A 25,434-nucleotide genomic window follows, 5' to 3' on the forward strand; every position below is an offset into this window, starting at 1 on the left:
CTGGGTGCTGGCATCTTCTCTTTCTGTTTCTCTGAGTCTCACCAGTGAGGCTGTAATGCAACACGGTCAGACTAGACGTATGCTTGGAATAACCCCAAACTGGAAGGATAGATGGCACTCTGGGACTGGTGGAGGAGGAAAGGGGAGAGGCACAACATTTCAGGCTGGGTTTGGCACTGTGAATCCCTGTCTGTACCGAGCGAAGAGTGCCAAGAGTGTGCTACCGTCGTGTGGGGCAGGGGAGGACGACCTGAGATCCCTTGAGGTGACTGGCTCAGGCAGACGCTGTCAGCTGTCAGAGTCTCTGCTGCTTTTCAGTTGGGGGAGGCCTTCTGAGGGGTTCTAGGTGATGGAGTGGGGAAATGGCTTCCGAATCTAAACTCAGTGTGTGAAATGAGCTGGCTGGCCTTGGTCCTAGGTATTCACCCACTTTCTCAGCTCACTGGCACCATTGTCAGTCCCTGTGTAGGAGAGGCTTAGCCCTGAAATAATGGGTGATTGAGGTATGTTATCAGAAACAAGAGGGCTGGAAGAGCAGAGGGTCCTGAAGGTCACGATGGAGATGTATTTATACAGCAGTTTTGAGGGGGCTGGCCCTGGAATAGCAAGGAGATGCTGCAAGTCAGCCTTGAGGGGCGCCAGCAGAACAGTGTGACAGGGCCAGGACTGGAGAAGCAGAGGCTGCTCTGTGGGTCAGGCTGGCAGAGCTGTGTGGGTGAAGTTTACACGGCACTTGTCTGCTCCATGCCTGGCCTGAGCCAGCATTATCAGCTGCACATCTGGAACAGCAATAAATGAGTCAAACTGCCACCTTTCTCCCTCCTCTCAGACAGTTCTTGTCATCAGTCAATTCCTTTTGGGATAACGAGGAGAGGAGCAGTGTGTCTGTGCCCGTTCCCTCCTTTGGCACAAGTCCTGGTTCCATGTTCCAGTCCAGAGGAGGAAGGTTGTGTCGGAGGAACGCTAGAAGTCCCAAGCCAAATTGAGACTGCTGCTTTCTTGCCACACCAGAGCAGAGAGCACAGAACTGCAGGAGAGGTGGGGAAGAGAAGAGAGGTTCCTGGTTTGTGTGCATGGGATGACCCATTTTAGGGGAAGGCTGGGGCTGTTCCCGTTCTGCCCCTCGGAGGGCAGCATTTGCAATGTGGAAGGAGACTGAGAACCTCCCCTGGTTTGCTTATAATGGAGCAGATTGCAGCTGCCTTCTCTAGTATGCCAAGGCACGGCCTGCTGAGACATTCTGTCTCAGGGTACAATTCTCCATCCTTTATTTGGATCAAGATGAAACATTGCTTGGTAGGACTGGTAGTGTCTGTGGCCATACTCCAGCTCAAGGCTCATAGACTTTCAGACCAGAAGGGACCATCGTGATCATCTAGTCTGACCTCCTGCAGCTAAATTGGTGCCATTCTCTCCAGTGGCCCATGCCTGGCGTGGGCTTCCAGCCGCATTAGTTCTATTCCAGGAGACACAGACATGAGCGATATTCATTTGTTTGTTATTTGACTTGTGCTTCAGTAAGGCAGTGCAATAGCCAAGGCCCCATGTATTGTGGGGTGAGGCCCCCTAAATTCTCTGGCACAGCCTCCAGCCCACGGCCTGCAGTATTTGTCCCCTTTGCACCCCAGCCCAGCTCAGCAGACAGCCTGCTGCGAGGAGCCAGCCCAGCTAATGAGTCAGTTTAGCTCCCTCCCTTCCCTTGGGACATGGCTGGAGGGAATGGCTTGGGGAGAAGCACTGGAGCAGAAGCAGAGGAACTGGGACTCTGGAAGAGTTTGCATGCAACCCCCCCAAGTGCCCAGCTCCTGATGTTTGTGTAAAGATTTGGGATAAAGACTCTTCCTCCGCCAGAGCCGGGATTCTGGCTTTATGCCACGGTGTGCAGTGTCAGAGCAGGCACTGACCGCTCTCTTTCCCTCCAGGCAGGTGTGGCTCGGCATGCAGATCTTTGAGCATTGACTGTCCAGGAAGCTCATAAGCCAGCAGCAGCTCAGTACCATGTCACTTGTTCTGTGCTGGGCACTCAGTGCTTTCCATGCAGGCCAGTTCTAACGCTCACAGCTCCAGTTCCCTTCTCAACCTCGCCACCACCTGGCCCAGCTCTGAGCCCAGCCCCTCAGCCCCACTGCAGGTGACTGCTGCACATTCCCTGGGGAAACAAGGGCAGCTGAGCCAGTTTAGAGCAGCTTCCCTCCCACGCCTCAGTTCTCCTTCTCAGGCCTGCTGTGGTGCCGCTCTGCAGATATCCCGGCTCCCCAGACCCCTGCCCATATCCATCAGGGCAGTATGGGGAGCAGAGCTGTCTGAGCATGGCACGGCTCCTCCGCCTAATCAAGCCTAGTGGTGAGAGCTCCAAACAACCCCTCTCCAAGGTGCTACAAGTGGCTCCTCCCTGGTTGGATCAGGGCAGGTCTGGATATGCTCTTGGCTCAGGATAGGAAGATGCCAAGCCAGTTTCTCCCTCTCTGGCTCCTGCTCTGCCCTTTAAAGTGCCGTACAAGGGGGCCTGTGCTGGTGAGCTGCACCTGACAAGGACAGTACAGGCAGGGTGGAGGCAGGGGGCAAAGGCTCCCATCCAGTGCTGGGTACCAAATGGCAACTTCAGTGAATTACATGGGGTGGGAGGGTGGCATAGTCAGTTCTATGGCACTTGGGCAACATGCAGGATTCTGCAGAAGGCTCCGTGGCTGTGGAATCCCGGGGCACACAGGGCCCTGGTTATAGACCCTGGGGGATGAAGTAACCGGAGCCCTTCATGGTCACACAGAGGTGGAATACAGTGTAACGTTGTTGTTTTTTCCCTTTCAGACCAATGATGCCTTAGGAGCCACCTGGAACTGGCTGTACTTCATCCCCCTCATCATCATCGGCTCCTTCTTTGTTCTTAACCTTGTCCTGGGAGTGCTTTCCGGGTAAGCAAGCTGCGTTCCCCTTCTTTTGGGTCCATTAGCCCCTGTTAACCCTGCTGTGTCCTGATCCAATCACTGGTTGCTCTTGGATTAGCACTGGGGTATTTGGGAGCTTGCTTGGTCTGCAATAGTGTTTCTAGTTGGGTCCCAAAGAGATCTGTTCTTGTCCATGAGCTACTTAACATTTGTATCATTGACCTGGAAGAAAACATAAAATCATCACTGATCAAGTTTGCAGATGACACAAAAACTGGGGGATTGGTAGATAATGAAGAGGACAGAATGATCTGGATTGCTCAGTAAATTGGCACAAGCAAAGAATGTGTTTTTTTTTAACATGGCTAAATGTAAATGTAGACATCTAGACACGAAGTATGCAGGCCACATTTGGGGATGCAGGACTCTCTCCTGGGAAGCAGAGACCCTGAAAAAGATGTGGGGGTTGCGGTGAATAATCCGCTGAACATGAGCTCCCAGTGCGGCACTGTGGCCGAAAGGGCTCAAGTGATCCTGGGATGCGTTAACAGGAGAAGCTGGGGTAGATAGACTCAAGGAGCTCAGTGTATTTAACTTAGCAAAGAGAACATTAAGGAATAACTTGATGACAGTCTCTAAGTACCTGCACGGGGAATAAATATTTCATAATGGGCTCTTTAAACGAGGAGAGAAAGGTCTAACATGATCCAATGGCTGGAAGTAGAAGCTAGACAAATGCAGACTGGAAATAAGGTGTACATTTTTAACAGTGAGAGGAATTAACCACTGGAACAATTTCCCCAGGGTCAGAGTGAATTCTCCATCAGTGACAATTGTTAAATCACAATGGGATGTTTTTCTGAAGGATACACTCTAGGACAGGGGTAGGCAACCTTTCAGAAGCGGTGTGCCGAGTCTTCATTTATTCTCTTTAATTTAAGGTTTCGCGTGCCGGTAATACATGTTAACGTTTTTTAGAAGGTCTCTCTCTCTAAGTCTATATTATATAACTAAACTATTGTTGTATGTAAAGTAAACAAGGTTTTCAAAATATTTAAGAAGCTTCATTTAAAATTAAATTAAAATTGTTCCCTCCATGGCTGCCTGCTCAGAAGTGCAGCCACTAGTGGAGTAAGGAAGGCCCCCTTGATGCAGCTGTATCAGCAAGACTAATGTATCTCACGCCTCCTGGTCCCTCCCAACTCATCGATGTGATTGCACCGCTGCTGCTGGCCAGTCCTCTTTTGGTCTGGGCAGGATGTTTGGTATTATGGTATAAGTGTCTCTGGAGCTTCAAATGCCACTTGAAGTTATCGATCGCGCACAGTTCCCTTGACATGGCCCCAGTCTCACCAGACGTTTACTTTTCCAAAGAAGAAAACACTAGGTTTAGAGTTGGCTTTGTCTCGCCCTTCTGGACATTCTCTCTACTGGGCTTAGTGCACAACACAGACTTCTGCCCTCCACACCACCTTCCCTCCTAATCCTCAACACATCAGCTCTACACATCTCAGCAGCTTCCCCGGGGGAGGAGGGTGCCACAGGTTGGTCACACAGTCGGTCATTTGCCTAGCAGGCGGGCTGCTGGGCCCTGTCACTCATTCCAGCCTCTGGTATGATGTGAAAGCTCAGCCCATTTCCAGCCTTCCTGAATCTCCCAAGCTGTGCTAAGCAAGAGACAGACAATGTAACGGGCTCTGGTGCCATACAGCCAGCTGCTACTGCCTCATTGTGGTGTTTGGAGGCTCACCCAGACCAGGAAGGGGTTCTGTCACCACCTGCCCTGTAATCTTGGGGTGACTTAATGCTGTGCTGCCGTGGCTGAAAGCGCTAACACCAGCAGCCTGCCCACAAGCACAAGGTCTCATCCTGGCTTCCACCAGCCCAGTTACTCCTGGCGGGGTGACCCCAATGGCCATTTCAGTGCCGAGTCTCCCCAAATCTGTCCTCCCCAAGTTCTTAACTACCAGACACTCAAACCTTTCCCCTCTGGTTCACTCCCCACCCCAAAGGTGTGAAACCAGCCCCCCAGTTATCAGTTGCTTTGGCTCCCACACTCCACACAGTTTGCACACTGAGACCTGCTTGGGATAAAAATAAACACAAGGTTTATTTACTAGAAAAACCACAGATTCAGAACTGAAATAGTAGGGGGGAGCAAACACATACCGGTTACACAGAAAAGAAACATAAAAGATGCAACCTCAGACTTTACACTTCTGTATTAGATAAAATCCCTTTGCTAATACAAGTTATCTCTTACCATTGAACAATTTCCCAGCGTACCCACCAGCCTTTCATGGATAGCTTCCCACCTACAGGCTGTGCCTCAAGTTCTGAATGCCTTTTACTTCCAACCCCATCCATATTTAAGGGATTTGCAGGTTTATTTTCTTCAGTCATTATAGATATTCAAAGTGGGGAAATCCTCAGGTGTCTCAATGTCTTTCCATTAACTTCAGTGGCCCAGCATTGTCTTTTCCTGGATTGTTCAATGGATCATTATTCATTACTTGTCTGGTGTTGTGTAAATACCTGGTTTGGAGGGTACCTCACCTTCTCTGATTGCTCACTGCCCTGCTGTGAGGTGGAGCCGAAGTTTATGAGCTCAGTTCTCTAAATATACATGAATTCATAACCATGCCCTGCACATGTCTCATAATGATCATTAAGTTCAGATACAAGCTTTAATAAAAGACCTTACTCGATACATTTTTATAAAACAATACCATTGGCTCCAACCAGTTGACTCAGCTGCTTATTCTTTGGGGTTCAACTCCCCTGTTCTCCACTTGGGGTCTCTGGACCTGCATTGTCACTCGTGTCTCGCTGTTATGATTGATGCAGTGCCACATGATGCTTTGTGTTTGGGGGTGAAGATATGTTGAGTCATCGAGATGGGACACTGTCTTGGTACCACAGGATCATCATGGAGGGCGGTTGCTCCAAGTAGCCAGCCAGAGCACTTATAGTTCCATCACTACTAGCACTACACATGTACTTTGCTCTCTCTATTCTTGTCTGGCTCCTCAACCCCACCTAGACAGGGACAGTCAGCACAATGTGAATGGAAAACACAGTCTAGAGGGTCTTTCAAGGGCTGGTCTGAGCCAGCCATGGTGCTGGGATCTCTTTTAAAGCCAGGAATGGCATCTCCTTTGGCTGGAGAGCTAAGAGCACTGTAGTGACAGATGCCTCATGAGCTTCTGGAGGAGCCCGTGAAGCTGCAGCGGCCAGGGACAACTGGTGTGCAGATAAATCCTGAACTGCGAAGTGGCATTGGCAGCAAGAGGCTGAACTGGAGTGTTTCCTTCTCTTGCGGGCTTTTACCTGGGTGGTTCTGGCTGAGCAGCTGAGCCATCTCACTGTGGGGCAGAGCAATGACGGCAGGAAGGGCTGGCTGTTCTCTCCTCGGTGTGAAGTTTGTATTTTAATGTAGCCTGCCATTTGATGCCAAAAGCCGTCAGGGAAAATTGTCTGGATCGTTGTGTTCCTGGGGGGAGCTGACGGGAGGGGAGCGAGTGTGTGATGTATAGTTTGGGTGTCAGGTGGGGGGGTGTTTGAGGTGTAGGGTGTGGGCACACAGAGAGAGTGTTGGTAGGCGGGGCATAGAGGGATAGACCTGTAGCGTGTGCTACTGGCTGGTTAGCTATGGAGCTTGTGGATCAGGATATAGGGCATGGGCGTGGCTATGACGTGTATGGCTGTGTCTACAGTTGGAGCTAGGGGTGTAATTCCTAAATAGACATACTCGTGCTAGCTCTCCTAGAGCTAACATGCTAAACAGAGCAGTGCAGCTTGGGCAGGGGTGAGCAGCAGCTCAGGCTAGCCATGCTGAGGGGGCACCCAAGGTGGCTAGTCCATGTTACCTCTTGCTACTGCCTGTGCTACCGTGGCTACATTTCTATCTTCAGCATGCTAGCTTGATGGGACCTAGTGTGAGTCTGTCTACGTGAGCTGGAAATCACACCCCCAGATCCAAGTGAAGCCATTGCCTGCGTGTGAGAGAGTGAGGTGAGTATAGGATGTGGCTATGTGTGTTTGCTCCTTGTGTGTGGGAGTGGAGGGGGTGACTGAGCTGTGTGTGAGTGGGGGATGTGGCTAGGAGTGTGGGGTGTGGCTGGGAGAGCATGCTGTGCCTGAGCAGTATGTGAGTGCAGGGCATGACTGTAAGCGTGGGGTGTGGCTGAGCTCTGTGTGAGTGCAGTGTGTGGCTGTGAGCGCTGGGTGTGGCTGAGCTGTGTGTGAGTGCAGGCTGTGGCTGAGCTGAGTGTGAGGTGTGGATGTGCTGTGAGTGAGTGCGGGGTATGGCTGTGAGTGCAGGCTATGGCTGGGTGTGGGGGACGTGGCTGAGCTGAGTGTGAGAGCGAGGTGTGGATGTGTTGTGTGTGGGTGCAGGGTGTGGCTGTGAGTGCAGGGTGTGGCTGTGGGTGCAGGGTCTGGCTGAGCTGAGTGTGAGTGCGAGGTGTACATGTGCTGTATGTGAGCGAAGACTGTGGCTGTGAGTGCTGGGTATGGCTGAGCTGTGTGTGAGTGCAGGGTATGGCTGTGAGTGGGGTGTGGATGCTTTGTGTGTGTTCTGGTCTATACTACCCGCCTGAATCGGCGGGTAGAAATCGACCTCTCGGGGATCGATTTATCGCGTCCCGTCGGGACGCGACAATCGATCCCCGAATCGGCGCTCTAACTCCACCAGGGGAGGTGGTAGTAAGCGCCGCCGACAAAAAGCCGCAGAAGTCGATTTTGCCGCCGTCCTCACAACGGGGTAAGTCGGCTGTGATACGTCGAATTCAGCTACGCTATTCACGTAGCTGAATTTGCGTATCTTAAATCGACTCCCCCCTGTAGTGTAGATGTACCCTGTGAGTGCAGGATGTGACTGTGAGTGCAGGCTGTAGCTGAGCTCTGTGTGAGTGCAGGGTATGGCTGTGAGTGTGGGGTGTGGATGCTTTGTGTGTGAGTGCAGGATGTGACTGTGAGTGCAGGCTGTAGCTGAACTGTGTGTGAGTGCAGGGTGTGGCTGAGCTCTCTGTGAGTGCAGGGTGTGGATGCTTTGTGTGTGAGTGCAGGGTGCGGCTCTGAGTGCAGGGTATGGCTGAGCTGTGAGTGCAGGGTCGGGTGCGTGTGGACAGCAGCATTGTAACCGTTTTACTTGTCTCCGAGGACATGAGAGTTTAATGAAACCCATTAGCTGGGGATTGAAGAGAAGCAGAGCTTCTTGTCTCCATGGTGATGAACCATGGATGCACCAGCATGTCCTGAAATACTGTCAGAGGCTTAGAGCATGAGATGAGCAGGAAGAGAACAATTTCAGCAAGACAATCTCCTCCTTAATCCTCGTTTTCCATCATTCCGGAGGTCTGCACAGAAGGACTGAACTGGGGCTGTCCAGGGACAGCCATGTGGGGGGCAGAACATGTATCCCACAAGCTGACTTTCCATTAGTAAAGCCCAGGGAGCTCAGTGCAAGTGTGTGGGCTTCGTAGCCCAGTGTGCTGCTCTGCATTGTGACACGTGGCGTCATGCTGGTAGGACAATAATAACTTGACACTCCAAATGCCTGGGAATGAATGGATGCAGCCTTTCTGGTTTCTGGGGTGGCTCAGTGCTTGGAAGGGCCCTTTTCTGTCGTTAGTCACCTAACACATCCAGGCAGCTGGAGAAGGAATGAGTTATGACAAGGACACCACAGAAACAGCAGTGTCTTTTGTGACATGCATAATGATCATTGTCCTGTACTATTTGATGTCGCCTCTGAACACCATTGAGACACCATGAACCACTAGGATAATGACTTGGATAGTAAATAGGGGGTTATGGAGGGAGTATAATAGCTGTAATGTCAGATAAGTGTTCCTCAGGTGTCATCCACTGGCTGATTATGTCAAACCCAGATGTTTATTCCTCTTCGATATTAACGTCAGACAATCAACTCAGTGTCCCAGCTTAGTGCTAATGGGAGCAGTGGTAGAGATGCTATTTTTCATATGAAACATTCCCATCTCACTGTAGAGCTACTTAAGTAAGAGTTGGGATATTGATCCTAGCATCCAGGTTGGCATTATGCCTAATTCATTTCTCCTCAAGTTTCAATCCATGGTGGTACTCTTCTTCGTTTCACGTTCTAAGTGAGTACCGCTGAATTGTTGTGGGATACCACCCCACAGGCAGCTATTACCCAGCGCTAGACGGAATAATTCCTGTTTGTAAAGTTGGTAAAATGCTCTGGGATGTTTCAAGGTTCAGGATCGAAAATTGGAACTGTCCTTTCTACTCTTCTCTCAGATTAGCTTACAGAGCTGGGCGAAAGTTTTCAGTTCAATAGTAAATTCACTGAATAATGCAGTTTCGGGGCGTTTGAGACTATTGGTGAATTTGTGTAAAATTTGTCGTATAGTTTCAGCTGAATAAAACAGAGGGGAAAAAATTCTTAAAAGTCTAAATGACCCATTTCAACATTTTGTTTTGAAATGAACTGTTTTGTTTCAAAACACCATTTTGAAAGGAAGTTCAAACAGTTAAGTTTGACCAAAACTAAACTTTTTCACTTTTTTGTTTTGGCGAGAAAAACCAAAATATTCAGTTTAAATTTGAAGCAAACCAGATATTTTTGTTTTTTTGATGTCTTGGTTTGGTCACTGAACTAAATAACCAGTTATTCCCTCAGCTCTCGCTGATGTCGGAAGTGGTCCCACTTTCTGCTTGTTCCTGGTGGTCTGTAAAGTAATTCCATATGTGGGTGATCTTCTCTATGTGGAAAAGTAATCCCTCACAACAGTAGGCTCCGTGGGGTGTAAATCTGCTGTCTGTGGTGGCAAGGAAGAGGTACGCTCTCTTTGCCTCCTTCATGGCAATGATGGAGGTTTCTAGGAAAGTTGGTCCGAATGTGTCTGTATCAGACTTCATTTTTTCATCTCTCATGCTTAAGCTTTCTTCCTCCCGTCTTTTTCTGTCATAGATCGTTCAAGAACGGTGGCAATCTGTGTGCGCAACGGGATGGATGGGAGTGCTTTATAGCAGCTATCAGAGATAGTGGTTGTATTGCTTCATTGACTCTTCTCTGTGGCCTCTTGGCAGGGTAGAGTTTTCCATAATTAAGTTCTGGAATCTGGCCAAGTCTAAGAGTTTTTTGGGGGGCAGACCATAGTGGGGGTTGGGTGGGTTTCTCTCTATCTTGCAATAAGGGAGAGTTATTTCCTCCTAGAGGAGGAAGTGGTGCTACTGGAACTGGGTGGTTCTTGCATTACTAATGTTCATGTCCAGCATTAGGATTCAGGTCAGAGTGTGTCCAGGTATCTGTTGATTCAGAGTATGCCTATGAGAAACGTAGTGTGGAAGGTTAGGATAAGAGGCTTGGGCTAACCTGTCAGAAGCATCATCTACACTGACGTTAAAATCTTTCAAGGCAGTGAGTTTTGTGAACTTAATCACCATGTGGGTTTGAGGAGATCTATAGATTTCCTAGGTTAGGCTAGTCTCAGGAGTCACAGATTAAGTAGATGCATTCAAAGGATTTTGTTTTTAGTGCACTTTTCGTGCATTTGAGCCCAGAAGAGAGGGGAATGGCTATTCTGCTTCCATATTTGCCCTCCTTTGCTCTGGGTGTGTGACGACTAGAGTACCCTAGGTAGATGAGACAATGTGAGCTCACCTGGTCCAGCAGTGTCAGCCAGCCAAGAGCCTGTGATGCAGACCAGGTCGGGTGACCCATCAGCAGTAAGACTGTGGTTGGCAAAGGGTCTGCTGATCACAGATCTTTCTTTGCTCTGTGTGAGGCTGAGGTCTTGGTGTTTGTCTGTTCTGGGCCTGTGTAAGGTAACTGGTTGTTGATTGCATTGGATTGGAGATAGCTGTCTAGTGATCTTCCCAGGCACCAGCTGGCAATTCCACTGTTTGTTTATTCTTATGAGGATTTGTATTGGGGCGGGATGCAAGTGGGTGGCTGGTCTAATTGGCAGTGGTGATGATCTAGTGGTGTGCCAGATACCTAGGGAACAGCAAGCCTGTTCAGCTCCCAGGAGGACGGAGATAGGTGAAGATTTGGGCTTTTGCAAGATGCCCAGGCAACAGACCGAGAGTGTGACATTCCTGCACACGTTGCCATTGCAGTGCTGCAGGAGGGGGCGAAGCTTCACTCCAGAGCAGCAGAAAGTCAGACGGCTGCGGGGAGGAGGGGCATACTGTGCATCGCTGTGACTTGAGCCAAGGAAGAGAGCACCTCCACTACCTGTACAGACCTAGTGTGACAGGGAATCTGGGCTGTTCCCTTAATATCAACTACTGGAGCATTAACAGGTGCCCAGTAGAGACTTTTATAGAAAAAAATGTAGAAAACTCTTCATCTGGGACGCACAGTCAGATGAAGTCTGATTGTCATGAAAATGCGCATGCGTTAGGCTTTGGTTAGAACACGTGTTGTTTGACTTCTTTAGCCTTTATTACATTTATAATACGTCATTTGTTCCTAGGGTTTCTGTTGTGTTAGGGGAAGTATTTGGGGCATACTCCAGAGGCCAAAAACCTCGCTTTAAACTCCCAGGTGTCATAGTTAGACTGCGTAAACCTACGGAGTCTGTCACATCTGGACTCTTGCACAGGTCTAGGTTTATTAGCAGTCAGATAGCTTGGGACATTGAGGTGCTATGGTGATGAAATGCCTAGTGTGACAGACCCAGACCAGTGGGGTACAGGAGTCTGGTAGAGGGCAAATATACTGGTCACTGGATGAGTAGTTTTCTGTTCCTTGAGTGACCAGAGCAGGGGCTGCACTAGAGTAATCAGGAACCTGCTAGAACCAGTTAAGGCAGGCAGGCTAATTAGGACACCTAGAGCCAATTAAGAAGAAGCTGCTAGAATCAATTAAGGCAGGCTAATCAGGGCTCCTGGGTTTTAAAAAGGAGCTCACTTCAGTTTGTGGGGCGAGTGTGAGGAGCTGGGAGCAAGAGGCGCAAGGAGCTGAGAGTGAGAGGGTGTGCTGCTGGAGGACTGAGGAGCACAAGCGTTATCAGACACCAGGAGGAAGGTCCTGTGGCGAGAATAAGGAAGGTGTTTGGAGGAGGCCATGGGGAAGTAGCCCAGGAAGTTGTAGCTGTCATGCAGCTGTTACAGGAGGCACTATAGACAGCTGCAGTCCACAGGGCCCTGGGCTGGAATCTGGAGTAGAGGGCGGGCCCGGGTTCCCCCCAAACCTCCCAATTGACCTGGACTGTGGGTTCTTCCAGAGGGGAAGGTCTCTGGGCTGTTCCCCAACCCACATGGTGAATCTCTGAGGCAAGAAAATCCGCCAATAAGCGCAGGACCCACCAAGATAGAGGAGGAACTTTGTCACACTAGACATAAAATAAGTATTTCCATCAAGCTATTGCACTGCTTTGTGGAATAGCGTCTGAGACAGTCGGAGTGAGTGTCAGTCTGAATGCTTCTGAGCTCTGGGGAAGTAGAGTCAGGGACAAAGAAGGAAGCCATGTCTCCTTCCCTGACTGATTTTAGGCCAGCTTTACAAGCAAAGATTCTGAAAGCCACTGGCGAAGCCATGACATGGAATGTGAACCGGGACATTTTCCCTTGTGACTCATGGAACCCAAACGGGTTGTTTCTAACAGAGCCCTGCAATGCTTTCCTCTGAAATCACATACTCTCAGCATCCCAAAAACATGCACTGATCTGGTCTGGGCTCAGGAAATCATCATCTGATGCCAACAAACCTGCCAACTAATGGCCTGTCTCTAACCGCTCCTTCCCTGGGTATGATCCATCAGAAACTGATGGCTGGCTAGCTCTAGCAGTACAAACACCTCTTCTGAGATCCAAGAGCCCTTCCAATCTCGCTTCAGACATGGGTTTGGCACGAAGACAAAACTTGTAATGCTGACGGGCACTCTCCAGGGGCCAAACTTCCACACTTAGCTCTATTATGCTATTGGCAGCATTTGACGTATTCAATCATGAGCTGTCACTGACCTGTTGGACCTCACCAGTGGTAGATGGAGTCAAATTAAGCTGCTTAAGTTACATTAGCTCCTTCCTCTCAGATAGCAACTCTTTTCTGAGAGCTGTCACGGACCCAGTTCCTCAGGTCTCAGTCCTATCACCTGTCTTATTACACACGTGTGTGACTGCTGTGTGAAATCGTGAGATGATATGGAATACAGTGTCGCCAAAGTGCTCCCAACACTCTGCTGCTCTACCTCTCCTCTAGGTTGTGCAGTGCTGTCTCACTGCTCTTCCAGTGTCAGAAGGGGTTAGCTATCTTGTGCGTCCTCAGGAGAAGATGATGCCGGTGGGAAGTGGGATGCATTTGAAGGAACCAATGAAAATTGTGACCTCACCCTCTATTGAGGGTGGTGCCATCCTGTAAAAGTGGTGCACAACCTAATGGCTACCCAGATAGCGTGTAGATCGGAAACAGCTTCTTTCACCTTTAGCTGGCCAAGAGGCTCCGTCCTAACCTCTTAGGGTACGTCTTCACTGCAATTAGTTGGACTGGCTTAGCATGAGGGGAGTGTCCTCCCTGCAAGCGCTTCCTGTGTAACGGTGTCCACAATGGTGCTGTACTAGCCCATGTGCTGGCATGGATTGCTGGTTCTTAGTGGTGTATTAAACTTGGCCACTCTATGATTGCCTTTGCAGGGTGTGCCCTCTCTCTCCTGTAACGTGAGCTGCTGTCTGTAGCACTGACGTGGGAACAATACTTTGGGTAAATAACCTCCAAGTGGACTTACTCATTATGAATGCCGACAGTTCTGAAGGCGAAAGCCAACAGCATTTGGCAGCAAGAGCTTTTACTTAGGGATGTCAAACAATTAAAAAAATAATCTCATGATTAATCATGAGATTATTTTTTTTAATCGTGATTAATCACAGTTTTAATCACACTGTTAAACAATAAAACACCATTTATTTAAATTAAACATTGGATGTTTTCTACATTTTCACATATATTTATTTCAATTACAACACAGAATACAAAGTGTACAGTGCTCACTTTATATTATTATTTTTATTATAAATATTTGCACTATAAAACAATAAACAAAAGAAATTGTATTTTTCAGTTTACCTCATACAAGTACTGTAATGAAATCTCTTTATCATGAAAATGCAATTTACAAATGTAGAGTTATTATATTTTTATATAACCACTCAAAAATAAAACAATGTAAAATTTTAGAGCTTGCAGTCCATTCAGTCCTACTTCTTGTTCAGCCAATCGCTAAGACAAACAAGTTTGTTTACATTTACGGGAGATAATACTGTCCACTTCTTATGTACAATGTCACCTGAAAGTGAGACCAGGCGTTCGCATGGCACTGTGGTAGCCGGCGTTGCAAGGTATTTACATGCCAGATATGCTAAACGTTTGTATGCCCCTTTCATGCTTCGACCTCCATTCCAGAAGACATGCTTTCATGCTGATGACGGGTTCTGTTCGATAACAATCCAAAGCAGTGCAGGCTGACGCACGTTCATTTTCATCATCTTAGTCAGATGTGACCAGCAGAAGGTTGATTTTCTATTTTGGTGGTTAGGGTTTTGTAGTTTCTGCATTGGAGTGTTGCTCTTTTAAGACTTCTGACAGCATGTTCCACACCTCGTCCCTATCAGATTTTGGGAGGCACTTCAGATTCTTGAATCTTGGGTCGAGTGCTGTAGCTATCTTTAGAAATCTCACTTTGGTACCTTCTTTGCATTTTGTCAAATCTGCAGCGAAAGTGTTCTTAAAACGAACATGTGCTGGGTTGGCATCCGAGACTGCCATAACACGAAATATATGGCAGAATGTGGGTAAAACCACAGACCAGGAGACATACAATTCTCCCTCAAGGAGTTCAGTCACAAATGTAATTAACACATTATTTTTTTAACAAGTGTCATCAGCATGGAGGCATGTCCTCTGGGATGGTGGCCAAAGCATGAAGGGGCATACGAATGTTTAGCATGTCTGGCATGTAAATACCTTGCAATGCCAGCTACAAAAGTGCAAATGTAAATCTACATTTGTGAGTTGCACTTCCACGATGAAGAGATCGCACTACAGTACTTGTATGAGGTGAATTGAAAAATACTATTTCTTTTATTTATCTTTTTTACAGTGCAAATATTTGTAATCAGAAATAATAATATAAAGTGAGCACAGTATATGTTGTATTCTGTTGTAATTGAAATCAATATATGTGAAAATGTAGAAAAAATCCAAAAATATTTATAATAAATTTCAACTGGTATTCTATTATTGAACAGTGCGATTAAAACTGCTACTACTTGTGATTAATTTTTTTAATCAAGTTAATTTGTTTTGAGTTAATTGCTTGAGTTAACTGCGATTAATTGATAGCCCTACTTTTAATGAAGATTGTCATTAAGGAATCCAGTCTGCACACCACAACGTAGCGCACCTGATGGACTCTCTGTTTCTTTCCTGTGCACTAAACATAAAGGTGTCATTTGGGGGCATTTCCCCAAGTGAAGGGCTTTACTGATCTCACACCCCAGCTTATAGCCAACTGGTAGCACAGGAAAAGGATTTCTTGGATGGCACCTCTACCGAAATGCTGTGGAATCACAGCAGAAATGGAGCTGGCAAACATGGGGTTAAAAAGCAATGGAGAAAAAGGGAGATGTTAGACAAGAAAGCACAGCCCGGGTGGAATTGTGGGATAGCACTGGCGGGCTAAGCGCACCCGTGCATGATTAGCCAGTGTTCTCACTGCAGAGTATTGTGGGTTGCCAGGCCAGGCTGAAGCAAAACCCAACCTCAAGCCTGTACCTTCAGCTGCACCTGGTAAATCAGGCTTAATGCCAGGTTAGAGCTTTTTCTGTGTGGACGGCAGAAGGGTTTGGGGCAAGACCCAGGCTAACAAGCTGCAGGCTAATTCTCTGGTGAAGACATACCCCCAGATACGGAGTTAGCCACAGTGATTAGGGTTTTTCACACTAGGAGACTGGATTACTTACCTGACAAAGAAGAGATGGTTTCTATCGTTTAGAGATGGTGCAACACACAACAGCGCAAGCTGCTAAGCAGAACAGCTCAGCAGGAGAATGTTACTCTTTACTCTACTCTCTGCTAATCCAATCCTGGGGTACAGTTCAAGGTCTTGCTCATTTTCTTTCAAGTCCTACATAGGCGAGCTAACTCAAAGGCTGCCCCTCTCCCTCACTTCATCAGGGCAGCTGCTTTCATTAAGGACACAATGGGTGATAGAGCTGAGATTTGAATGCGCACAGGCTGGAGAAAGGGCATTGGACCAGGTAATTTACTGCCACCAGAAATCCGACTGAGCCCAAATCTTATAGCCTCTAGGTTATATTGCTCATCTCTTTCAGCAGTCAGCCCCCAGTTGTTAAACCGTGGCATAACCTCTGGGGTGTAAACAGCCTAGATCCATTTGCTCCTAAGTGGCTTCAAAATATGTGGAAGAGAAAGAGAATTAGTCCCTTCTTAAGATTCTTGACTTTCTCTAAATACTAAGGCGAGTGGTGTCTTGGAAATGTGCATAGTAATGCTAATAATAGCAGATAAAGTGTCTCCTTTTGTACTGCAAAGATCTGGAGTTCAAATCCTGTTGAAGTTTTACTTCTATTAAAATTCCTATTCACTTTTTCTCCATCCATGCAATTACAGATCAATTAATTCTCATCTCAAACAATCAAAAATTAAAAAAAGAAATCACCTTTCTTCCAGAACATTTCCCTGGCATAAAATCCCAGGCAGCGTGACGATTCAGCCATATAAAGTTGTGATATCCACCAAAACTGTCCCACTAGGAAAGATTTAGTTATTTAAATAGTCAGGTTAAACAAGACCTAACTTAGACTCATTTGATGTCCCCTTTCCCATGATTCAGAATTTGCTTTGGGTTTAGGAACCCTCTGAATGAAAGTAGGTTAACTTAAATTGTGTATTGTTTAACCAGCTCATAGAAACATCTAATCCTTTTCTAAGGGTAATATGGTTATTATTGTCCAGATTTTCCAGTGTGGTGTGATTATTGTACACCCACTGCTGGTTAATTATGGCCCTAAAGTCACCGGGGGATCTGCTGGTGGTGTAGAGTGTTATAACGTCTGTGCCACCTCATTTGCTGTTGATGATGTGTGCGGGGGAGCGGTGTGGCTAGGAAGAAGGGGGTGTGTCTGTGCTGTTCCTACATTCTACTGATCTCCGGCGATGATGTTGGCCCCTTGGGGTTGTTGGCCAATGTAACGGGACTGGCCTGGCACAGAGCAAGCTGATGTTGCTGTTGCACCCCACTGGAGCTATGCTTTGTGTTCCTCACCTGTAGCCGAGGCTCTGATCCTATGTCTTTATAGGGCAGGTCTGTAATTTTCTAATTGTGCTCTTTTTTATGTGAAAAGTTTTGGATCAGATTAATTCTTGCTGCTTTTCTACAAATCAAAACTAACAAAAATCTGATCACCAGAATGGCCAAATTGGGTCAGGCCAATGGCCTGTCTAGCCCAGTATCCTGTCTTCCGGCAGTGGCTGGTGCCAGATGCTTCAGAAGGAATGAACAGAACAGGGCAGTTGTGAGTGACCCATGTCGTCCAATCCCAGCTTCTGGCAGTCAGAGGCTAGGGACACCCAGCATGGGGTTACATCCGTGGTCATCTTGGCTGATAACCATTCATGGCCCTATCCTCCATGAATTTATCTAATTCTTTTTTGAAGCCAGTTATACTTTTGACCTTCACAGCATTCCCTGGCAACGAGTTCCACAGGTTGACAGAGTGTTGTGTGAAGAAATACTTCCTTTTGTTTTAAACCTGTTGCCTATTCATTTCATTGGATGACCCTTGGTTCTTGTGTTATGTGAAGGGGTAAATAAGAGTTCCCTATTCACTTTCTCTGCACCATTCATGATTGTATAGACCTCTATCTGATCCACCATCTCTTTTCTAAACTGAACAGTCCTGGTCTTTTTAATCTCCCCTCATATGGAAGGTGCTCCATACCCCTAATCATTTTTGTTGCCCTTCTCTGTACCTTTTCCCGTTCCAATACATCTTTTTTCATATGAGATGACCAGAACTGCACACAGTATTCAAGGTGTGGATCAAAAGCAATGTAGCAAATTCCCCATCCATTTGGGTCCTGCACTGATAGTGCCATCAATGCTTTCTTTAATACCTAAATATAAGTTATCTCCCTGCAAGCCAGACCCTGGAGAGGTTCTTATTCCTGTGGTCTAAGAGTTGCTTTGGTTAAATCCTAGGTGTGTGAAAAGATGCCAAACTAATCAGCTTGTCCTTAAGAACAAAATAGATTAGAATAGGGAGAAGAAAGGAAACATGAACCATGCTTTGAGTGAATAATTTCCAGGATCCATAGAGTTTCCTGGCCCGAAAGGGTGGTGGTGTCCATGTTCTTTCCTGCTATTCCCACTCCTGCAGAAAAACTTCTTGTCTTCCCATGCCAAGCAGGGCTCCCAGTCTCCCCATGTGGTTTGCAGTACAGTTCCCGATTACTTCCATTCCCCTAAGTACAACACATGGCCCTGTCACTGCCTGCATTACCTCTGACCATCCACCCATTGACCATTTCCTTTCCTTTACCCACAATCTCGGACTTCCAGCTCAATACTGTCTGGAGCAATAACTTCAGTTTATAGAGGTGTGATGGGCAATGGAGTTCTGCCTGAATGAAGAGGGAGACAGGATTTGCAGGTCTGAAGTGGCTCAGCTGGGAAGTAGGAGCCAAGAACAGCAAAAAAAGTTAACCACTAGGGCCAGAAAAGTCCCGTCCAACTGCCATGCACCAAATGAGAGAGTAATTTAAATCCCCTTCTAATTGCCTGCAGTCATTCTGGTGATGTTAAATCTAATTTTCTCCATTTTTAAGTCTTTTCTGAACCCCCCCCCCCCCACACACACACACACATACACACTACTAAGCCTTTGAAAGAAACGACTAATGTTATAATTAAAGGATCAATTTGGCAACGTTTCTTTGTCTTAAGATCTTTCTTTCAGGTTGGGTTACTGTCGTGTTCTCAGTCTCCGGAGAGCATTCTTCAGCTTCTTCAAGAAGCTTCTGAGCCATCTCTGAAATCTTTTCACTTCGTCTAATTTAAAAAAAAATATTTCCAGCCAATTTTGGAGGCATAACAAATGGTGAATAAGATTAAGTTTTAGCAATTAATAATAAAGCCGTTAAAGGAGCGAGCGCACATTTTTGACAGGCTGGGGTTTGGGCTGGCTGTGTGCAAAACCTGGGGCCGGCGGTGTTCCAGCTGGATTGGGAGGATGAAAAAGAAATGCTTGTGAGATAATAGTTCACTGGGAAAGTGAGTGGGTGGTTTGTGGTGGGGGAGAATTGTCTCTAGAAGATGGAAAGGTTATGTGGGGAGAGATCATGAAAGATGTTAAGAGGCAGAAAAACACAACCGAGGAATATCTTATTGGACTGATTCAAGGCAACTAGCACTGTGTTTTCTTCTCCTTTAAACAGTATAATTTCTGGAGAAGCAGCTTTGATGAAGCCCGCAAGGGTGTGTGTGTGTGTGTTTGGGGAGGGGTGATGGTGAGTAGAGGGGAGGGAAAATAAACCTTGAAAATTCCAGTTGCCATGACAACTTAATGAGTTGTGAAAGTGGCCTCTTTTAACTACTTTTGAATAGGAAAGGCAGGGGGAAGGGGGTTGAGAAACACTTGCATCTGAAGAGTTCTTCCCACTTGTCTCAGAACATCCACAGTAAATAGCCACTCTCCAGGTTATTTCAACTGACCTCTCAAGGTGCATGTTGGATTTACCGAAGCAAGAAGCTGATCTGCTCTATAATATCCTGAGTAGTGGGCAAAACGCACCTGGATAATTCTGTTCTATTCTAGCAAGGCTCTTATACCATCACCATGGTATCTGAATGCCTTCCATAATTCAAGCAAAGGAACCTTTGAGATGGTCATCTATATTCAGTAGACAGGTGGGCATCCATATTCAATAAGCTGCTGAATGCTTTGCACTTCTATAGCACCTTTCAGCTGAGGGTCTCCGAGCCTGTTACAAACAAGGAATAAATTGCCTAGGGAGGTTGTGGAATCTCCATCTCTGGAGATATTTAAGAGTAGGTTAGATAAATGTCTATCAGGGATGGTCTAGACAGTATTTGGTCCTGCCATGCGGGCAGGGGACTGGACTCGATGACCTCTCGAGGTCCCTTCCAGTCCTAGAATCTATGAATCTATAAGGAGGGTCACAATAGCTTTGCGAGGTTGGGATGTGTTATCCCCACTTTACCGGAAATAATAAGTCTTCTTACAGCTGAGTGGAAAAATCCACAGCAAATAATTGAGTTGATAGTTTCCCTCTTTTATTTCTGTTCATGAATTATTCACCAACGGATCTTGTCTTTCAAACATGTTCGTTACTGAGAATTCCTTGTGAATCTCTTCGGCAGATAATCCTTGCTCTGCTGATTGTTTATGAAAAGCTTGTTGGAAATGTTCACAATTTGTGTTGTGGAGGTTAGTTACGTAAAATTCTGCGGCATTGGCCTGATGTTGAGACTTGACTAGTGGTTTTGGGTGTCACAGCCAGGGCCGGATTAACCTTTTGTGGGCCCAGTGCCAAACATATTTGTGGGGCCCCATAGTACCCAGGCTTAAAAATCAGGCCCAAGCCCGTCTCAAACCCAAATCGGCATTTTTCAGTGGAAAAAAGTTGGGGTTGGACAATTTTTCCCAACCCCCCTGTGTTAACCTACCCTCCTAAGTGCTTCGGAGCCCTGGGGGAAAATGAATTCTGCATTGTTTGAAATATGCTGGCTCTGTGTCTCTGCAAACATGTGCCGTCACAGGCTCCGGCAGGGGAATGCTCCAAACCCACCTGAGCCTGTGTCATTAACACAATTGCAGCCCCCTGGTTCGAAGCCTCAAGATCCAGCCAGAAAGTGGCTGGGCTGGATGGTTCCACCTGGGTCGCCCAATGAGTGTGCAGGGGAGGGACCACAATGGGTGCCGCTTGCTCTGCAGCTGTGACCCCAGCCAAGCCACATTTGTAACACACCAGGCAACAGCGATTCAGGACCATGCAGGTGGAAGGAGCAGAGGGACTGGTCACTCTGGCTTGGAGCAGGGTGGATATTTCATTGTGAATTAGGGATAGGGCGAGACAAAGATCTTTGCGCAGAGATGGGCCAGCCAGTTCTGAAGAGTGTGTGTCTGGCCCCTGCTCGAGGGAATCAGACCTGCTCTGTACGTGTGACTGACTGAATTAATGAATCCCCGCGTTAGGGTCATGGATCAACCACACCGGTATCATTGCTCCTTCTCTTCACATGCTTTTTTTCTGTGATTTAGAAGCACGCTTGGGCACTCGCGTCTCTTGGGAGGCAGTGCAATCTGGTCATAGCAGACGGGAGAGACTCAGAGTTAGGATTCCTGGGTTCTCTCACCATCCCTGGGAGGGGAGTGGGCTCTAGTAGTTACAGCAGGGGGGGCTAGGAGTCCCCTCCATTGACCATTGCCAGCTGAACATCTCTCCCCCAAGTCTGCTCAGCTCCCCATCTCACTGCTCAGAAACCCCATTGCCCCACCCCCTGCTTTCCAGGGTGATGGATCTGCAAAGCGAGGGACTACATCTCCTTTCAGCCCCTCCCCACTGTACATCCCCCTTCCCCTGCCCAGGTAAGAGGAAAGGTCCTGAGCCAGGGAGTGGCTGGGCTCTATCAGGGGGTGGGAGCCCCAGGAAGCATGGGCAGAGCCGCACGTGGAACAGGTTGCACCTGCCAGACATCACAGCTGGTGCTGCTCTGTGTGGGGTTTGTAGGGGAGCAGCAGTGGCTAGGCAGGGAGCCAGAGCAAGGGGGCCCAAGGAGAGCCACTAACGGAGCCTGGCTGGGAAACCCGCAAGTGCTTCTTTGCAGGACTAGAGCCTGGACTGGGCAGGGCATCCCCAGGCATTAGGCCTCGTGACCGTCTGCTGCCTGCCGGTGATGGGGGCAGAGAGGAGCCCTCAGCCGGCCAGCTGAGAGGAGCGAGCAGTGGGTGGGGGGAGGGCCAGGGGGTGGAGAAGAGCCGGCGGGTGGGCCCAGGGGGTGGAGAGAAGCCCTGGGTCAGCTGACCAAGAGGAGCGAGTGAGGGAGGAGGAGGGGGGGAGGGCCAGAGGGTGGAGAGGAGCTGGCGGCTCGGGGAGCAGCACAAATTCGAGCGGGCCGGGCTGGGGCCCCTTTTGAGTGTGAGCCTGGCACTAGGGCACCACTGGCGCCATTATAAACCCGGTACTGGTCTCAGCGTTCAACTTGAGACTGCTTAAATGGCCCGATTTTAAGAGATTGGGTGTTCAGTACTTCAGAAAATGAGACCCCTTTAAGGTGACTCAAGATGAGCACCCAAAATTGAGGCACTAAGATTACTGGTCACTTTTTAAAACGTAAACCATTGTGAGTGTTCTGTGACAGGGTGACATATAACCAAAATAGCATGGATTGTGAATTTGTCGCTCAAATATACAATTCAAAATTCACTTTAGGTGACTAATGAAGTATTCAATTTGAGCACTCAAATGTTCCCAGGAAGCGAACATGAATGGGTGGTGAATGCAGTTGAATAAAAATTTGCTTTCGTAATTGCATGAATATTCACGGGCAGTTTTCCCCACTAGTTTTCAGCTTTAATACTTATACTGTGCTTTTCAACTGAGGATCTCTAAGCACCTGAAAAAGTTGGGTCCAATTGTTCTCAGTTTGAAGATGGGGGAAATTGAAGGAGATCACGTGATTTTCCCCAATGTTGGAAGACACTGGAAGAGCTCAGAATAGAGCCCACAGTTTCTGAAGTCAATGGCGCCACATTGGCTTATACTGGTGAGGATCTGTAAAGACACCATGATCTTTGATGGCAGCAAGATGCACATGACGTTCCCTGCTCTGTATCTCCTTCACATCAAACTTAAATAGCACCATTTGCTAGCGTCCCCTGTGTTTGAGGGAAATCAGCTCCTGGGGGAAGGACAGCTATCTTAAGCTAAACCCAGGCAAGATAGAGGAATGCAGATGGGAAGAGGGAGACATTTACAAGACCTTGACAATACCATATCATCACCCATAGGGTTCCACTCCCCATCGTATACCATAGAAAGCCTAGGAGTTTTCTTAGACTCCTGACTGATATTAGATACCCAAATTGCAGCAGCTTTTGAAACTGCCACCTTCTACCTGCAGTTGGCAAGAAGATTTTGACCTATCTTGACAGATCAAGACATGAGCCATGCATTTGTGACCTACAGGCTAGATTATTGCAACACACTGTACCTGGAAATGAAAGTAGACATCTGAAAAGCTCTAGCGGGTGCAACATCTGCAGCAGTTTGCCTCATGACCTGGGTAGGACAACATGAATACATCAGTCTGGTGCGCCTGTCACTGCTCTGGCTCCCCATCAAATATCAGGTTGTTAAAATTCCTGAATTTAACCTTCAAAGCGGTCAATGGGCTGGACCTGAGAGATTTCAAACAGCATCTCCCATGACAGCAGCACTCTTCAGGGACAGTGCAACTCCCCATACCAAGAGGGGGACCAAGAGAGACAGTCTCTTTGTTGGCTGGCCTACAGCAATGGAACTTCCTCTAATAAGAGCTGAGTGGCCTCCATTTCATTGCCTTTGTAACCCACACTAGAATGGAGTGGTTCTTTGTCCCCCTCTAGTGGCTGCACTGCAAAAGTAGTTTGAGTTTGCTACAGCTGTCAATTAATGGAGTTAATCCTTTAGCTCAAGTGGGAGAGGCCCATGTTTTTACCACTGAAGTCTTGGTTTAAACGTACAGTCAGCCCAAGCTTGGTCAGTTTTGCGTTCAGGACAAAATTTAAGACCCATCTCTTTGCCATAGCTTTCCCACCATAATAACCCGAGTTTGGGGTTCACATGCCACAATGATAACTGAAGTATAAATACATAACTAGACAAATATATTGGAAAGAATAGTGTAGCAGAAAAGCACTTGCCATCTTTCTGTAAGAGCTCACCTGACATCGAGGGACACAGATGGAACCTGGGAGCAGGACTTAGACCAGGGGCGGGCAAACTTTTTGGCCTGAGGGCCGCAGCAGGTTTCGGAAATTGTATGGAGGGCCGGTTAGGGGAGGGGGATGTGGCCCGGCCCCCACCTCCTATCTGCCTCCCCTCAGGACTCCTGCCCGATCCAACCCCCCCGTTCCCTGACGCCCCCTCCCGCGGGACCCCTGCCCCATCCACACACCGCCTCTCCCTGTCCCCTGACAGCCCCTGGACCCCCGCCCCTGACTGCCGTCCGCCGCCCCATCCAACCCGTCCGCTCATTCCTGACGGCCCCCCCCAGGCCCCTGTCCCATCCAACAACCCCTTCTTCCTGTCCCCTGACTGCCCCCGGAATCCCTGCCCCCTGCTGCCCCATCAACCCCCCCCCCTTCCTGACTGCCTCCCCGAGACCCCTACCCCCATTCAACCCCCTATTTCCCCCCCAACCGCCCTGACCCTATCCACACCCCTGCCTCCTGACAACCACCCCGAACTCCCCTGCCCTCTATTCAACCCCCCCTGCTCCGTGCCCCTTTACCGCGCTGCCTGGAGCACCAGTGGCTGGCGGCGCTACAGCCACGCCGCCCAGCTGGATCCGGGCCACGCTGCAGCCACCGCCACCGCCACAACGCAGCTCAGAGCACCGGGTCAGGCCAGGCTCTGCAGCTGCGCTGCCCCAGGAGCTCACAGCCCTGCCACCCAGAGCATTGCGGCGGAGCGAGCGAGCTGAGGCTGCGGGGAAGGGACAGCGGGGGAGGGGCCAGGGGCTAGCCTCCTGGGCCAGGAGCTCAGGGGCCGAGCAGGACGGTCCCGTGGGCTGGATGTGGCCTGCGGGCCGTAGTTTGCCCACCTCTGACTTAGACTGCAAAAATGCCAGTCCACTTTTACCATGGCAGATGTGAACCCTCCATAAACTAGATTCCAAAGATCTGACTTGAAAACTCCCTGTGCACATCTCAGCTTTAGCTTCCAAACCGCTTTATGGAAGGGTGAAGTGGAGTCCAAAGAACTGGCCTGGCTGGGATTCAGAGAGGTTTTATTTGTTTTGTCAGTGGTGGATTTGGTGCTGCTGAAAGGTGTTGTATCAGTGGCCTTGGATATGGAAGCTCTTTGTTCACAGCATGGATAGCGTTACCAGTGCTCATTGATCTACACATGTGCACCAACCCTGAAAGGGAGGGAAGCACCTGTAGGATCCCAGAGGATTTCAATCTCCATGCAACCCTTGGCTTCTTCGGTGCATCTACCAAAAAGGGAGCCAATTGTCATGGTGAGATTTTTTTTTTTAAATATGAAGACACTTCTCCCATTGATCCCTCTATGCTCTTCACGCACAGACCTTGGGACCCTGATTTAACAAAAGAATCCCTCTCTCTCCTGTACAGCGTATGTGCTTGTAGGGAAGAGGAAACACTCCCCGTTGCTGACAGTCAGGGTGTCTAGTGAGGTCTGTCTCCTGGTAGCAGATATTACCTAAGAGATTCTCAGAGCAGATGAAAGGAATGCCAAGGTTGTACTGGAGAGCAGCAAGGAGACAGGAGAATTCACAGTGAAGGG

At 48.2% G+C, this 25,434-nt stretch overlaps 1 protein-coding gene across 3 annotated transcripts in view; it reads left to right on the plus strand.

Annotated features, from left to right (window-relative positions):
* Positions 1–25,434, plus strand: part of LOC113407323 (voltage-dependent R-type calcium channel subunit alpha-1E-like) — a 258,992-nt gene that overhangs the window by 140,208 nt on the left and 93,350 nt on the right. For all 3 annotated transcript variants that reach the window (XM_026655712.1, XM_026655713.1, XM_026655714.1), the window contains one exon: positions 2,809–2,912. In XM_026655712.1, coding sequence (XP_026511497.1) covers positions 2,809–2,912 — 104 coding nt within the window. The remainder of the gene's footprint in view (positions 1–2,808; positions 2,913–25,434) is intronic.

This window comes from Terrapene carolina, unplaced genomic scaffold (assembly GCF_002925995.2).
Source record: "Terrapene carolina triunguis isolate 2854851 unplaced genomic scaffold, T_m_triunguis-2.0 Scaffold210, whole genome shotgun sequence".
In the NCBI taxonomy this organism is placed as follows: Eukaryota; Metazoa; Chordata; order Testudines; family Emydidae; genus Terrapene; species Terrapene triunguis.